The sequence below is a fragment of the Thalassophryne amazonica genome, chromosome 1, assembly GCF_902500255.1.
Source record: "Thalassophryne amazonica chromosome 1, fThaAma1.1, whole genome shotgun sequence".
NCBI classification, from domain to species: domain Eukaryota; kingdom Metazoa; phylum Chordata; class Actinopteri; order Batrachoidiformes; family Batrachoididae; genus Thalassophryne; species Thalassophryne amazonica.
The window spans coordinates 57,945,241-57,961,583 of NC_047103.1; the positions used below are offsets into that span (position 1 = coordinate 57,945,241).

Genomic DNA, 16,343 nt, shown 5'->3' on the forward strand with positions numbered 1-16,343 from the left:
TATCTATTCATGAAGTCAGAGGACACACACCAATTAGTTAAACTGCAGGAATGTCTTTCAGACATAAAGACATGGATGACCTCTAATTTCCTGCTTTTAAATTCAGATAAACTGAAGTTATTGTACTTGGCCCCACAAATCTTAGAAACACGGTGTCTAACCAGATCCTTACTCTGGATGGCATTACCCTGACCTCCAGTAATACTGTGAGAAATCTTGGAGTCATTTTTGATCAGGATATGTCCTTCAATGTGCATATTAAGCAAATATGTAGGACTGCTTTTTGCATTTGCGCAATATCTCTAAAATTAGAAAGGTCTTGTCTCAGAGTGATGCTGAAAAGCTAATTCATGCATTTATTTCTTCTGGGCTGGACTACTGTAATTCATTATTATCAGGTTGTCCTAAAAGTTCCCTGAAAAGCCTTCAGTTAATACAAAATGCTGCAGCTAGAGTGCTAACAGGGACTAGAAGGAGAGAGCATATCTCACCCATATTGGCCTCTCTTCATTGGCTTCCTGTTAATTCTAGAATATAATTTAAAATTATTCTTCTTACTTATAGGGTTTTGAATAATCAGGTCCCATCTTATCTTAGGGACCTCATAGCACCATATAACCCCAATAGAGCACTTTGCTCTCAGACTGCAGGCTTACTTGTAGTTCCTAGGGTTTGTAAGAGTACAATGGGAGGCAGAGCCTTCAGCTTTCAGGCTCCTCTCCTGTGGAACCAGCTCCCAATTCAGATCAGGGAGACAGACACCCTCTCTACTTTTAAGATTAGGCTTAAAACTTTCCTTTTTGCTAAAGCTTATAGTTAGGGCTGGATCAGGTGACCCTGAACCATCCCTTAGTTATGCTGCTATAGACGTAGACTGCTGGGGGGTTCCCATGATGCACTGAGTGTTTCTTTCTCTTTTTGCTCTGTATGCACCACTCTGCATTTAATCATTAGTGATTGATCTCTGCTCCCCTCCACAGCATGTCTTTTTCCTGGTTCTCTCCCTCAGCCCCAACCAGTCCCAGCAGAAGACTGCCCCCCCTGAGCCTGGTTCTGCTGGAGGTTTCTTCCTGTTAAAAGGGAGTTTTTCCTTCCCACTGTTGCCAAGTGCTTGCTCACAGGGGGTTGTTTTGACCGTTGGGGTTTTTCCGTAATTATTGTATGGCCTTGCCTTACAATATAAAGCGCATTGGGGCAACAGTTTGTTGTGATTTGGTGCTATATAAATAAAATTGATTTGATTTGATTTGATTCCATCTGCTAAATATAGCAAAGATTCGTCCCATCCTATCTTTGGCTGATGCTGAGACCCTGATTCACAATGTTCTATTTTCTGGTTTGCTGCTGTCCAGAACTGGGGATCTTCAATTGGTTCAAAATGCTGCTGCCAGACTTTTAACACGGAGCAGAAAGTTTGACAAAATTACTCCCATTTTGGTGTCTCTTCACTGACTTCCTGTCTCTGTGTGATCAGATTTTAAGGTCCTGCTACTGGCCTATAAAATTGTTCATGGACTAGCACCACCCTATTTAGCTGATCTACTTAAACCCTATCTACCGGCCCGGGCTTTGCATTCACAGGACACAGGATTACTTTATTTCCCTAGGGTGAATAAAAAGTCTGCGGGTCATAGAGCTTTCTCTTGTTGTGCCCCTGTCCTGTGGAATGATCTCCCTGCGTCAGTGAGGCAGTCGGACTCTGTGGAGACTTTCAAGTCCAGATTGAAGACGCATTTATTTTCTCTTTTATATGATTAGCATATTGTGTTATTATGCTTTTTTTATTTTAGTTGTAACTTTTTTACTCTTTTATTGTGCAATCTTTTAATTATGCTATTTGATCTTTTGGTCCATTTTGTTTCGTTTTTTGAGTTGTTTTCTGTGAAATGCCTTCAGGCGATGCTGTCGTGATTTGGTGCTCTATAAATTGAATAAACTGAATGTTGTGAAGGTGTCGTAGCACGGACCCACAACAGGGGGCGCAAATGAACGGACAATGAGTAAGCCAAAAAGTAACAATTTAATGTTGTGATAATACACAACTAAATTCACAGAATTTGCACAGTCAGTTAACATCAGGTGATGTGTGGGCAGGCTCGAAGATAGAAGACCCCCGACGAGAGAGAAGCCGCGTCCCACATGGCTTCCACCACCAACGGTCTGAAGAACACCGGAGCCGCCAAGTCCCGAGTCCCCAGGTGGCCTCTGTCTTCGGCTGTCGACCCTGGTACTGCTGGCAGAAAGCAGAGATAAGATGTATGAGTGTGAGTCCACACACTCAGTAATCCACAGTCCAAACACAGTTAGGAGGGAGCACCTCCACCTCCAATCACACACACTCGTGCAGCTCCTGGTCAACCACTTATCTGGGTTGGGGTGTGAGGCGAAGCCGTCGCTGTCACACCAAACGCCAATCCTCCAGATAAGGCAACACTCCAGGAAAACGGCTGCAACAGAAGTTCAGGTTATACACACAAAGTGTCTGTCAGCAGAGAAATTACCTTTCCAATGGTAGTCGATTTCTCGGCGAGGCGGTGGAGTTGCAGTCCGGCTTTTATGATAGTGATGATGAACGAAGTGACAGCTGGTGCAGGGGATGAATGACAGCTGTCACTTCTTCTGGGTCTGGCGCCCTCTGTGCTTGGAGCCCGCACTCCAAGCAGGCGCCCCTGGTGGTGGTGGGCCAGCAGTACCTCCTCTTCAGCGGCCCACATAACACTGAATTGAATATTCATATACCTGTTGAATACCTTCATATACCTGGTGTAATACCTTCCACATTCCAAAAACTGAAATGGCCTATAGTTACCACACACAGATTTGTTACCTTTTTTTGTACAACAGTAACACCTTGGCCAGTTTAAATTCTTGGGGTACAAAGCCTTGAGCTAAAGAAGTGTTCACGTGGTGAGTGATACAAGGAGCATCAATTACAAATCTGACTGGCATGTTATCAAGCCTGGTGGCTTTGGAGTTATCAAATTCACTCAGCACTTTTTCAACTTTGTCAACAATCAATCAATTCAATCAATTTTTTTTTTATATAGCGCCAAATCACAACAACAGTTGCCCCAAGGCGCTTTATATTGTAAGGCAAGGCCATACAATAATTATGTAAACCCCAACGGTCAAACGACCCCCTGTGAGCAAGCACTTGGCTACAGTGGGAAGGAAAAAACTCCCTTTTAACAGGAAGAAACCTCCAGCAGAACCAGGCTCAGGGAAGGGGCAGTCTTCTGCTGGGACTGGTTGGGGCTGAGGGATGAGAACAGGAAAAAGACATGCTGTGGAGGGGAGCAGAGATTGATCACTAATGATTAAAAGCAGAGTGGTGCATACAGAGCAAAAGAGAAAGAAACAGTGCATCATGGGAACCCCCCAGCAGTCTACGTCTATAGCAGCATAACTAGGATGGTTCGGGTCCACCCGATCCCAGCCCTAACTATAAGCTTTAGCAAAAGGGAAAGTTTTAAGCCTAATCTTAAAAGTAGAGAGGGTGTCTGTCTCCCTGATCTGAATTGGGAGCTGGTTCCACAGGAGAGGAGCCTGAAAGCTGAAGGCTCTGCCTCCCATTCTACTCTTACAAACCCTAGGAACTACAAGTAAGCCTGCAGTCTGAGAGCGAAGCGCTCTATTGGGGTGATATGGTACTACGAGGTCCCTAAGATAAGATGGGACCTGATTATTCAAAACCTTATAAGTAAGAAGAAGAATTTAAATTCTATTCTAGAATTAACAGGAAGCCAATGAAGAGAGGCCAATATGGGTGAGATATGCTCTCTCCTTCTAGTCCCCGTTAGTACTCTAGCTGAAGGCTGAAGGCTTTTTAGGGAACTTTTAGGACAACCTGATAATAATGAATTACAATAGTCCAGCCTGGAGGAAATAAATGCATGAATTAGTTTTCAGCATCACTCTGAGACAAGACCTTTCTAATTTTAGAGATATTGCGTAAATGCAAAAAAGCAGTCCTACATATTGTTTAATATGCGCTTTGAATGACATATCCTGATCAAAAATGACTCCAAGATTTCTCACAGTGTTACTAGAGGTCAGGGTAATGCATCCAGAGTAAGGATCTGGTTAGACACCATGTTTCTAAGATTTGTGGGGCCAAGTACAATAACTTCAGTTTTATCTGAGTTAAAAGCAGGAAATTAGAGGTCATCCATGTCTTTATGTCTGTAAGACAATCCTGCAGTTTAGCTAATTGGTGTGTGTCCTCTGGCTTCATGGATAGATAAAGCTGAGTATCATCTGCGTAACAATGAAAATTTAAGCAATACCGTCTAATAATACTGCCTAAGGGAAGCATGTATAAAGTGAATAAAATTGGTCCTAGCACAGAACCTTGTGGAACTCCATAATAACAGGCACCGATAATAAAGCAAATAACTCCTTGAGTGAAGCTTTGTTCTGGTAAAAGTGAATAATGAACTCTTTACCAAACCTGCCCAGTGGACTGGGTACTGGTCTACCAGTGTATTCGCAATATTAATACAGAAGTCATTAAACACAGCAGCAATTGTAGCTTTATCAAAATTAACAGCCCCGTCTATTTCAAGACCAGTGTTACATTTTCTTTTTTTCAATGTGTTAGCCCCAAGTTCCTTTAAGGATTGCAAGAGCTTTTTTAGATCCTTTTTATGGTTCACCACAGTCTCCCGAAAATAATTAGCCTTGGCTGCATCAAACAATCTCTGTGCCTTATTATGCCACTTTTTAAAATCATTAAACTTACCTTGATCTTTAGACTTTTTGTACTCACAGAGTGCCTTGTCTCTAATTACAATACATTCCAGAATTTCCTTGTAAAACATTTTTCTGTACATTGTTTTATTCTGACAGTTTTCAGTGGTGCGAACAAATCCAAAACATCCAAGAACAATTTTTTAAAATTGCGCCAGGCTCTTTCTACATCACTACTCTCAATGACTGGAGCCCAATTTACAGCATTCAGTCTGTCTACAAATACAGCCTTGGTGTTGTGTGGGCCACCTGAAGAGGAGGTACTGCTGGCCCACCACCACCAGATGGCGCCCTGCCTGGAGTGCGGGCTTCAGGCACGAGAGGGCGCTGCCGCCACGGACACAGCTGGGGGTGACAGCTGTCACTCATCATCTCATGACAGCTGTCACCCATCAACACTTCTTCATGCTACTCCATAAAACCCGGACGTCATCACCACCTCGTTGCCGAGATATCATCGACCTGTGAAGGTAACAATCTCAGCCGTATAAATAACTGTGTCTAGTAAACTCATTTTTTGCAGCTGTTTTTTCCTCTGGAGTGCACTATCTGGAGATTGGCGTGACCGGCGACAGCTTCGCTTTACACCCCACCAGATAAGTGCTGTGTGACAGGAGCTGCACGAGTGTGGATGAGAGGTGGAGGTGGAATCTCCACCATTGCTGTTACTGGGTGTGCACACACCCACATCTTGTTGTTTCTGCTTCTTGCCAGCAGTACCAGATCCGACATTTGGAGACGGTGGCCACGTGGGGACGCAGGACTTGGCGGCTCCAGTATTCTCGGGTTCGGTGGCGGAGGAATCGTGTGGTTCCGGTTCTTCTCAGGACAGACGTCTTCTATCCTCGAGCCTGCCCACACATCACCCTTACCCTTACATACTCCTCAAGTTTATTATAGAAACAGTTCTGAGATGGTGGCCTATAGTATGTCCCGATAGGGATGGGTTTGGAATTCAGCAACAGTAGATTGAGCCACAATGCTTCAGTTCATATCACTTCTATTGTCAAAAGCGATGTCATTACAGATGTACATACATACACCGCCACCATTGCGAGATCTGTCGTTCCTTGTGCATGTATTATTTGTGATCTCTATCTCCGCATCTTGGATAGCTTCGTCGAGCCATGTCTTGGAGAAGCACAAGACGCCAGCATTCGATTTTCATGAAATAGCTCATACCTTGTCTATCTTGGAAAGCAGACTTCTTATATTCAGATGTAGGATATGCAGGCCTCTTCGGTTACAGGTCTGCCCAACCATATCTGCTGTGGTTGATCCTGACTGATGCACCGTGTCATCACGCCCAGAGTCACCTGTTAGTGACACTTCCTCCTCATCAAGTCCATCTAATATCTGAGGAAGGTTTCATGCACAGCAACTTGGGCACAGAAGAGGTATTTCTGTACCTGTAGCAACCAGATTGTTGTAATGATCAATATCAAACCCACAACAATGGATGTGGGTCCACCTGTCAGAGTTATCATATGACAACGCCTTGCTGTTTGATCATACACCAATTCCACAAGATCTACATGGGAATTTTACCTGCCTCTTCTTAGTAACAGGACCCAGGCACTGATGAATGTTTCCACACAACAACAGACATATCATTATCACAGCACTATTTAACCACAACACAATAAGTGTGAATTTGTTTGTCTGACTATATGTGACCCTGCAATAGACTGTTAGCCTGTCCAGGGTGTACCATATCTCAGCCCAATGATTGCTGGGAGAGGCTGCAGTCTCTCTGCCTCTCCACTCATGACCTTTAACTGGGATAAATGGGGATGGATGGATGGATTGATTGTGAAATTTAATTGTTCTTTCGATGGTACTTTTCCTGGGGAGACTCAAATTCCAAATGACAATGTTGGATATACCACACAAACCAAAAAGAAAAGTAGATGTTTTTGCTTCTTCTGTGAAGTAATCTGACAAGTGAACCTTTGGGGAGGAAGAGACTGTGGTGCTTCACTCGTAAGAGGAAGAAATACACCTCAGAGACAGTAGGCTTGTTGATGTAATTTATTGAAACATCACTATTGAAGACCCTTACCTTCAATTCTGACTGAACTTTGCTAAATGCTACCATTATTTTTCTCAGCATACAAAGGATATGACACCAACATGTTTTTTTAATTCCTCAGCTTTGGAAAACCCCAGAAAGTATCCTGTAAAATGCAGTGAGTCAAGCCAGGCAGGTCACCTTGCTAAATGAGTCCATCTCCCTCCAGATGATCACAAAATAAACAATGTTAAAATTGCCCATAGATGTGTCCTGCCATCCCCTGAACATGCCACCTTCTGGATGGTATTGTAGATGGATAACTAGATTAAGAGCAGGTGTAGTTTGTCAGTGAGACACAGATTAGTATAGTAATGTATACAAGACAGATGTAAAGTCGAGACTTAATGATTAATAATTGAGGCCTCATCTAGTGAGTGAATTGATAAACAAGGGCAATCAGAGATTCTGACATCCGCAATCGGGATCCAGATCACCTCCAAATTCAGTGGAGTCTTCCATGCCCTAATATCTATCTGTAGTGCAAATTTGGTGAGAATCAGTGAAGTAGTTTTTGATCCTCAGCACAAGCCGAGGAATCAACACCACACCGGAGTATCCAACAGCCAGCAATCACATGGCACCACCCGTGCCGAACAGCGCACAACCAGCGACGACTCGACAGGCCCTCTATTAATGAAACCATTCGCATAAGCACTTTAACAGTGCAAATACTTTAACACACACGCAGCCGTGGGTGGCATGTACCTCCCTTCACAGGAACACACAAGTGGAAACATCAGGCAAACACCTGCAAGCAAACCTCCACAAGCGAGAGAATGAAGAGCACTCTCCTGCCCCTTTATGAGAACACCCTCCTACACTGATTGGTTGAAATCCAACCACCAGCCGAAGATAATTAAACTCAATCATACTGCTTACACCTGTATAAAAGGATATCTTGATCCTGAACTTGGATGTGGATCCAGAACACCTCCAAAATTCAGTGAAGTCTACCATGTCCTCATTTCTATCTGTGGGGTAAATTTGGTGAGAATCTGTGAAATAGTTTGAGGTAATTGTTCAAAGCCTATATAAAGTGAAATCTTGATCCAGAATCTGGATCCAGATCACCTCCGAAATTCTTTGGAATCTTCAATGCCATAATATTTACCTGTGGTGCAAATTTAGTGAGAATCCGTGAAGCAGTTTTGACATAATCCTTCAAAGCCAATATAAAGTGAATTTTGATCCAGAATCTGGATCTGGATCACCTCAAAATTAATGGAGTCTTCCATGCCCTAATACCTATTTGTGGTGAAAACTGGATGAGAATCCATGAAGGCAGTTTTGACGTAATCCTTCAAAGCCTATATAAAGGAAAGTCTTGATCTAGAATCGGGTCCGGATCACCTCCCAAAATTTTATGGAGGTCTTCCACTGCCTAATATGTATCTGTGGTGAAAATTGGGTCAGATTTCATAAAGTAGTTTTGGCGTAATCCTTCAAAGCTTATATAAAGTGAAACTTGATCCAGAATCTGGTTCTGGATCAAACTTGATCCAGAAACTGGTTCTGGATCACCTCCAAAATTTTATGGGTTCTTCCATGGCCTAATATCTATCTGTGGTGGCAAATTTGGTGAGAATCCGTGAAGTAGTTGTAAAGAATTTCTTCAAAGCCTATATAAACGGAATCTTGATCCAGAATACAGATTCAGATCTGGATCACCTCCAAAATTTATCTGTGTCTTCCCTGGTGTAATGTGTATCTATGTTGAAAATTTGGTGAGAATCATTGAAGTAGTTTTTGATCAATCCTTCAAAGCCTATATAAAGTGAAATCTTGATCCAGAATCTGGATCAAGCATTTAACACTCATCTTGGAACACAAAATTGGTTTGGTTAGGTCATTGACCCTTGACCTCCTTATACAGATGAATCCAGTCATGAGAAAGGGTATTTAAGGTGGCCATTTGTAAATGTTTCCCCTCTTTGCATCTCTTCTAATGAGTGGCAACATGGAAGCCTCTAAACAACTCTCAAATGACCTGAAAACAAAGATTGTTCAACATCATGGTTTAGGGCAGGGGTGGCCAAGTTTGGTCCTCGCGAGCCACCTTCCTGACACTCTTAGTTGTCCTCCTGCTCCAACACGCCTGAATCCAATGAAAGACTCATTAGCAGACTTTTAATGAGCCTTTCATTGGATTCAGGTGTGTTGGACCAGGGAGACAACTAGAGTGTCAGGAAGGTGGCTCTCAAGGACCGAACTTGGCCACCCCTGGTTTAGGGGAAGGATACAGAAAGCTATCTCAGAGATTTCAGCTGTCAGTTTCCACTGTGAGGAACATAGTGAGGAAATGGAAGCAGAGTACTAGTTAAGGCCCAAAGTGGTAGGCCAAGATAGTGTCTCTGTGCATTCCTTAACTATACAGCGCACTTTGCACAAAGAGATGTTGTATGATGCTGTAATGCAGAGGAAGTCTTTTCTGCGTACACGCCACAAACGGAGTTGCTTGAGGTATGCCAAAGCACATTTGGACAAGCCTGCTTCATTTTGGAATAAGGTGCTGTGGACTGATGAAACTAAAATTGAGTTATTTGGACATAACAAGGGGCGGTATGCATGGCTGAAAAAGAACACAGTATTCCAAGAAAAACACTTGCTACCAACAGTAAAATTTGGAGGTGGTTCCATCATGCTGTGGGGCTGTGTGGCCAGTGCAGGTACCCGGAATCTGGTTAAAGTTGAGGGTCACATGTGTTCACATGTGTCAATATCAGCAGATTCTTGAGAACAATGTTCATGAATCAGTGACAAAGTTGAAGTTGCACCGGGGCTGGATCTTTGAACAAGACAATGACCCTAAACCCTGCTCAAAAGCTACTAAGGCATTCATGCAGAGGAACAAGTACAACATTCTGGAATGGCCATTGAAAATCTGTGGTGCGATTTTAAGCAGACTGTCCATGCTCAGAAACCAACAAACCTGAGATGTTTTGTAAAGAAGAATGGTCCAAAGTACCTTCAACCAGAATCCTTCCTCATTGGAAGTTATAGGAAGCATTTAGAGGCTGTTATTTCTGCAAAAGGAGGCTCTACTAAATATTGATGTATTTTTCTGTTGGGGTGCCCAAATTTATGTGCCTGCATAATTTTGTTTAAAGAATTATTGCACACTTTCTGTAAATCCTATAAACTTCATTTCACTTCTCAAATATCACTGTGTTTGTCTGCTGTATGATATATTTAACTGGAGTTGCTGATCCAAACAACCAATGATTTATAAAGGAAAAGCATGGAAATCATCAGAGATGCCCAAACTTTTACATACAACTGTATCAATCTATGGTGACAATGTCATCAAAATCCATGCAATAGTTTTGACGTAATCCTGCTAACAGACAAATAAACACAGATGATTTTTATTACATCCTTGGAGGACATAATAAAGTGTCTTGAAATATTTAATGTAATATACTTTTTTAAAGGGTACTGTCTGGAGCATGCAAACACTCACTGGATCGGTTCGCAGCCGAGTGTGAAGCGGCTGGGATGAGGATCAGCACCTCTAAATCTGAGGCCATGGTTCTCAGTAGGAAGCTGGGTAGGGAATGTGGTCTTGCCCCAAGTGAAGGAGTTCATGTACCTTGGGATCTTGTTCATGAGTGACGGGACAATGGAGCGTGAGATTGGCCGGCGAATTGTTGTAGCATGGATGGTGTCGCATTTGCTCTTCCGTACTGTTGTGACATAAAGTGAGCTGAGCCAAAAGGCGAAGCTCTCAATCTACTGGTCAGTCTTTGTTCCTACTCTCACCTATGGTCATGACCGAAAGAACTAGATTGTGGGTACAAGCGGCCGAAATGGGCTTCCTTTGGAGGGTGGCTAGTGTCTCCTTTAGAGATAGGGTGAGAAGCTCGGTCATCCGTCGGGAGCTTGGAGTAGAGCTGCTGCTCCTTCACATTGAAAAGAGTCAGTTGAGGTGGCTCGGACATCTGGTAAGGATGCCCTTTGGGCGCCTCCCTAGGGAGGTGTTCCAGGCAGGTCCATCTGGGAGGAGACCCCGGGGAAGACCCATGACTAAGTGGAAAGATTATATCTCCACACTGCTGTCGGAACACCTCAGGATCCCCCCAGTCGGAAGTGGTCAATGTGGCCCAGGAAAGGGAAGTCTGGGCCACAAAAAACAAAAAAACAAATGCATTTTTGAAGATTCTTGGACCATACTTTGACTAGTCTACTTCTTTAAAACTAATACTCTTCCAATGGCATGTCCGTATTTCTGGTCACAAAATGTGATGTGCACAAAAACATGACGTACAGCAACTGCGAGAGATTTGTTGGAACTGCTAGTTACTGCTTGAAGTGTTCAAACAAAGCTGTATTGTGAGTACCAAACACAGTGCACTCTAACTCATGGCATAGATCTAAGCTTGTTCTGTGACAACTGAAATGCTATAGAGCGTGACATACACAAATCGTGACGTACCAATAAAACTTTCTTACGTGTAAATCTGGTCATGTTTTCTGCATAAATAAATGTTATCCATTCTTTGTGGTCAAACGCCAAAGCAGGGGCAAATCCAGATGGAATGGGGGTACGGGCAGGGATGCGGCACCCCCACAATACCCCTAGGTTAAAGGTCCAGTTTTGAAGCCTTTTTTACTACAACTACTAATACTACTTATAATAATAATAATTTTGACAAGTAAATGTTAGAAAGAATTTAATAGTTACATTTATAAACAATGTAGGTTAGAAATTGCAAGTTTTACTGTTACAGTGCTGTCAACAGTTAAATATGAGGTCAAGAAAGAGGTCTTTATTTTACTTTTTAGAAAACAAGTATTTATTTTCATTGAAGTCAAGAAAGGGTGACTATAAAGTGAGTTTTGACAAAACAGGTGTCATTGTCATGTTGAGGTGGCAGAGGGTTGTTGTTAGCAGCTGGGGAAAGTAACTAAAAAGGTAACTAGTAATCTAACTAGTTACTTTTACAATTGAGTAATCAGTAAAGTAACTAAGTTACTTTTTCAAGGAGTAATCAGTAATTTGATTACTTTTTCAAAGTAACTGTGACACCGCTGCCAACATTAGAGGTCACATGCCAATTATGATGTATATGACCCTGGTAAGATAATAGGGGTGGTCCTAGCTCCCCTACTATCTCACAGTATAGATTTCAAATCTTTATATTTGCTTTATGGGGTCAGAATTTCTGCACCGCTTTTAACAAGTGTACTAAAATCACTGTGTGCGATCCAGTGGTGTTATCAGCTTGTAAATAGAAGGTGAGCTCAGAGGCAAAAATTGAGGGTGTACATGCACCAAGACAGCAATTTGTAATATTTTTTGCAGGAACATCTTGTGTACATTGTAACACTGTTGTTTTTTTGTTTGTTTTGTTTTGTTTTTGCCCTTAAAGACCCTAATTTTGTAATCATATGTTAAAAATAAAAGCTCTTTTCCATTTTCCTCAGATCCGGACTTTGCAGACTTGGGAGCAGCCCCCCCTCTGCCCTGTAGGTATACTCTCAGTCTCTCTCTCACATCTTTGTTTTGCTCCTTTTCACATTCTGTTCTCTCGACACTATATGTTGTAGTTGTATCTCACACCTATTTGTGTTGCAGCGCTCAGTTATGAATGCTGTTTGTTGCCTGCTTGTCTGGTATTTTGTGTGTGTGTGTGTTCATCCACATATTTGCTCAGATTTGACACTTGTGAACGTGTGCGTGTGTTTTTCAGCTTGTCAGTATGACATGGTTGGTCCAGAAGGTATCGTTGAGTCTCATCAGATCATCAGAGATGGGAAGATTGGCGCCGCTGAGGCCATCGACTGTAAATGGTACATCCACGCTCCACCGCGCTCCAAGGTTAGCAGCACACACTGCGTTCCCATCCTACCACAAATTCGATTTGAGACTAAATTCTGAAATGTCACACATCAAATACAAATGAGATTTGTGTTCCCTTCAGCTGCACAGCAGCAAAAATAAAATGTCAGAAAACCAGGTGACTATCTATTGATTGTTTGATAAATTCATGTTCAGGATTTCTTGAGGATACAGAGTGTTCAGGATTATTTTTGCTCTTTACATTCAACATTTTCTCACACATGCAGAAGCTGCATCAGCAAGTGTTGATATTACATCTGGGTTTGTCTGCAGCTGTCAGCAGTATTTCCAGTGTGAGCGTTTATGGCTGCAGGGCCACTTGTTTTCCTGCTCGGGTCACTCACAAAGGCTGTAGGGTTTACTTAAAGTTGGGCCCACTTTTTTAATCAGCAAGCTGTTGCCAAGAGGAAGAGAGGAGCGGAAAGAGGAGGGAGAGCGGTGGGGTGGCTCAGACCGGATAGAGAAAGAGAGCTTTAGTGCTGATGAAATAATGTTGCCATGCAGTGTGACCCAGAGGCCTGCAAACACCTGGACTCAATTTTACTGCTTGGGTTCCATATGCACAAAGACAGACAGATGTAAGTCATTGCCGCATTCACTATTTCTCCTTTGACATTTCCTCATCTCAGAGGTACACAGAGTGAATTAATGCAACATAATTAACGTTTATCAGTTTGATCATTAAAACAACAAAAAAACAAAAACACATTTTCCAAAAGCTCAAATTTCTGATTTGAAGTTTATAAGGAGGCATGCACATAACTGGTACTTGTTAGAGGTGGGCAGATTGATCCTAATATCGATAATATCGATACCAACACTGGTATTGATATTAAACGATCGTTGTGTAAAAAGATCGATACTCAAGCTTTTTTTCTCTCCCACACGCACTGACTGCTGCGCACACAGATTCATCAAAGTCTACTCTCTGTCTGTAAGAGCAGTGCTACACTGTGTCACACACCACAGAGCAGCGCACCCTTGTATTGTGGCTTGTGAGCCCTCTACCTCAGGAGATTTTGTTTTAAGTTGTGTTGAGTTATATTTTTTAAACAAAAATGTTGATTGCAATAATAAAGTATTTTGTTGTCGTACAATGTTTGACGAAATTCTATCCAAGGTCTTTTGGATCGTTTGGCTCTATGAAGCTTAAATATGAAAAAGTATTGGTATCGGTACTGATATCGGCGATACTGGGCCTGTATTTACTTGGTATCGGATCAATACCAAAATTCCCGGTATCGCCCACCTCTAGCACTCATGGTGCATGTGCATGCTAATACTAAATGATGCACAGCAGAAAACACAAGGGAAGTGCTTCATAAGAGGAAAGCAATGTCAGATTGTAGGTAAAGTGTTTCTCTCTACTGTGCATCAGTGATTTTTTTGCACATACAAGCACGATGAGTACCAGTTATGTGCACCCCTGTAAAGCATGCTCATGTCATGTCTCAGTTAGTATTACCAACTTGACAACTTTCTCTCTGAATCTGGTGACTTTCTAAACCCTCTTGGCAGGCAACTCATTTTCTCAAAAGCGACTAGCGACAAATCTAGCTACTTCTCTTGGTGCCATTGGAGACTTTTCTGGTGTTTGGCGACTCAAAAGTGAAAGCTCGTATTGGTCGACTGTTTGTGTTCTCACCGAGTGGCAGCAGCTGCTCAGTTGCTATTACATATAGTCACCTCAAGAGTGTACTATTCACTAGCCACTGAGTCTTGTTAACGGAAGCCGTAAAATAAGCAGTAGGCTTACAGCATAAAGTGGCTGCTAAATTGTGATAATTAGAAGTTCTTTGGCAAATTACAAGCCTCGTCATCCTTCTACAAACACAAACGATATAAGAAGTCTATATTATTTGCACTATATTGATAATGAATTTAATAAAAATGAACTCCAAGTGAGATTACTCACAGAAGGACCACCTTTGGTCAGAACGTGTTATCCATAAAAGGTGGGCAAGTTTGTGACAACGTCCCAGTCACAATCAGGGAGAGCACCACTTTCAGTACTTTCAAAGGACAACTGAACGCTTGGTTACTGGCAAATCAGACATGCAACCATCTGTAGCCTAAAAAAGAATTCAGCTGTGGAGGCACCATTTGAGTTTCTTTTTCACTTATATGTACACAATACCCTTGTGTATTTTATTTTATTAAATGGATTAGTAGTCTTCACGCAGTAAATTTGTGTATGACACCCTGTACAATATTTACACGTGTGCATGTGCAAATGAGTGCATTGGGCATCGTACAATACAACCTAGTACTGTCATGTGCAATTGCAACCGTTCACTGAAGCACTTTGCACTTAGTGCTTGTCACTTTAATACAGTACTTTTGCACCTCAACACCCATCATGAAACTCTTTTGGTTCCTCCACCTGTCGGCTTCTTATTATCTATCAATTATTGTTACTTTGAATTGTAAATATTTGTATGTGTATTCTGTTTTAATTATTTTTCTGTCATGATTTATTTTGGTATGTTGTGTGGTCTTAGTCTGTTTCTATGTTACTGGGACTACGGATGGAAATTAGCATCTTGCTATACTCCGGCATATTTACATGTGACAATGTTCATTAATATGCATTGTCCCATTTCAAATAAACATATATACAAATATGAGTTTAAATTCAAGGTGTGTTGGGAGAGTGTCGTGTGATAAATTAAGAAGCTTTCCAGTGAACTTTAATTTTTTCTTTTTCTCACTTCAACACAGCGCAACTCTGTACACCGCGATGTCCGGTTGGATTATCACATGGGATTTATTTATGCCATGGTTGTTTGCAGAACACAGCAGCCGGGTGAGAGGCTTTTCACCACAGGCTGTGGTCCTAGTTCCTGTCCACCCTGCACTGTGAAACCCTCCTGGTTCCGTGGCGGAGGTGAGAGTCATGTTTAATCATGCTGTCATGGCTGGCGATACAGTTCCAGTGGTTCCAGTGGACATACGTGATACAACATGCCAGCAGGCTTTCAAATGCTGCTATGACTCCACCAGAATATATAGATTGCAATTTAATGGCACAGAAACTGCACATAGACCGCCGTCAGATGTGAGTCCCATCTCGACAGCGCCGAGAGTGTTTTGAACTGTGCAACACAGTCGAGACAGCCGAGCGAATGGGACCAACTATGTAGACTGCTCAAAGACTGCGTCCGTCTGTCTTCAGATCGCACCTCAATACTTCCCGATTGTGGCTGGATGTGTCATTCTGACACCATTCGGCCACAATCGGTGTATGCATTGTGAGGGAGCATCAGCTTCAATGTTCTGGCTTTTCTATGCATGATCCAACACATAGGTGTCTGAGTGTCGAGGACTTATCAGCTACCAAAGGTCAAAATGCCACACTTCTTTTTCCTCCAGAATATTTCAACGGTCCTGGTGACGCACATGGCTCCCTTTCTCATACACACACATGGACAGGGACTGATATGAACCCCACCTCCTTGTGTTTCCCCCACCCCGGCCTCCACTCTTGCCATTCCCTTCCCCCTCCAGGAGGTCTCGCAGCATGGCTGCAGCAACCTCCAACCTCCACCCCCAAGCTCGGTTGCGCGGCATGAAGCTGCTGCAACCCACACTCACATTGCTTCAATTTGGATGATGGACTGTTTCAAAGTTTAGCGTACATAAACAATCAAATGTACATGTGTGGGTGTTTTAATTCTGATG

At 42.5% G+C, this 16,343-nt stretch overlaps 1 protein-coding gene across 1 annotated transcript in view; it reads left to right on the plus strand.

Annotated features, from left to right (window-relative positions):
- Positions 1-10,442: 10,442 nt before the first annotated feature.
- neto1l (neuropilin (NRP) and tolloid (TLL)-like 1, like) overlaps positions 10,443-16,343 on the plus strand; it is a 174,542-nt gene continuing 168,641 nt past the window's right edge. The window contains exons 1-3 of the mRNA XM_034161693.1: positions 10,443-10,449; positions 12,248-12,289; positions 12,514-12,641. Coding sequence (XP_034017584.1) covers positions 10,443-10,449; positions 12,248-12,289; positions 12,514-12,641 — 177 coding nt within the window. The remainder of the gene's footprint in view (positions 10,450-12,247; positions 12,290-12,513; positions 12,642-16,343) is intronic.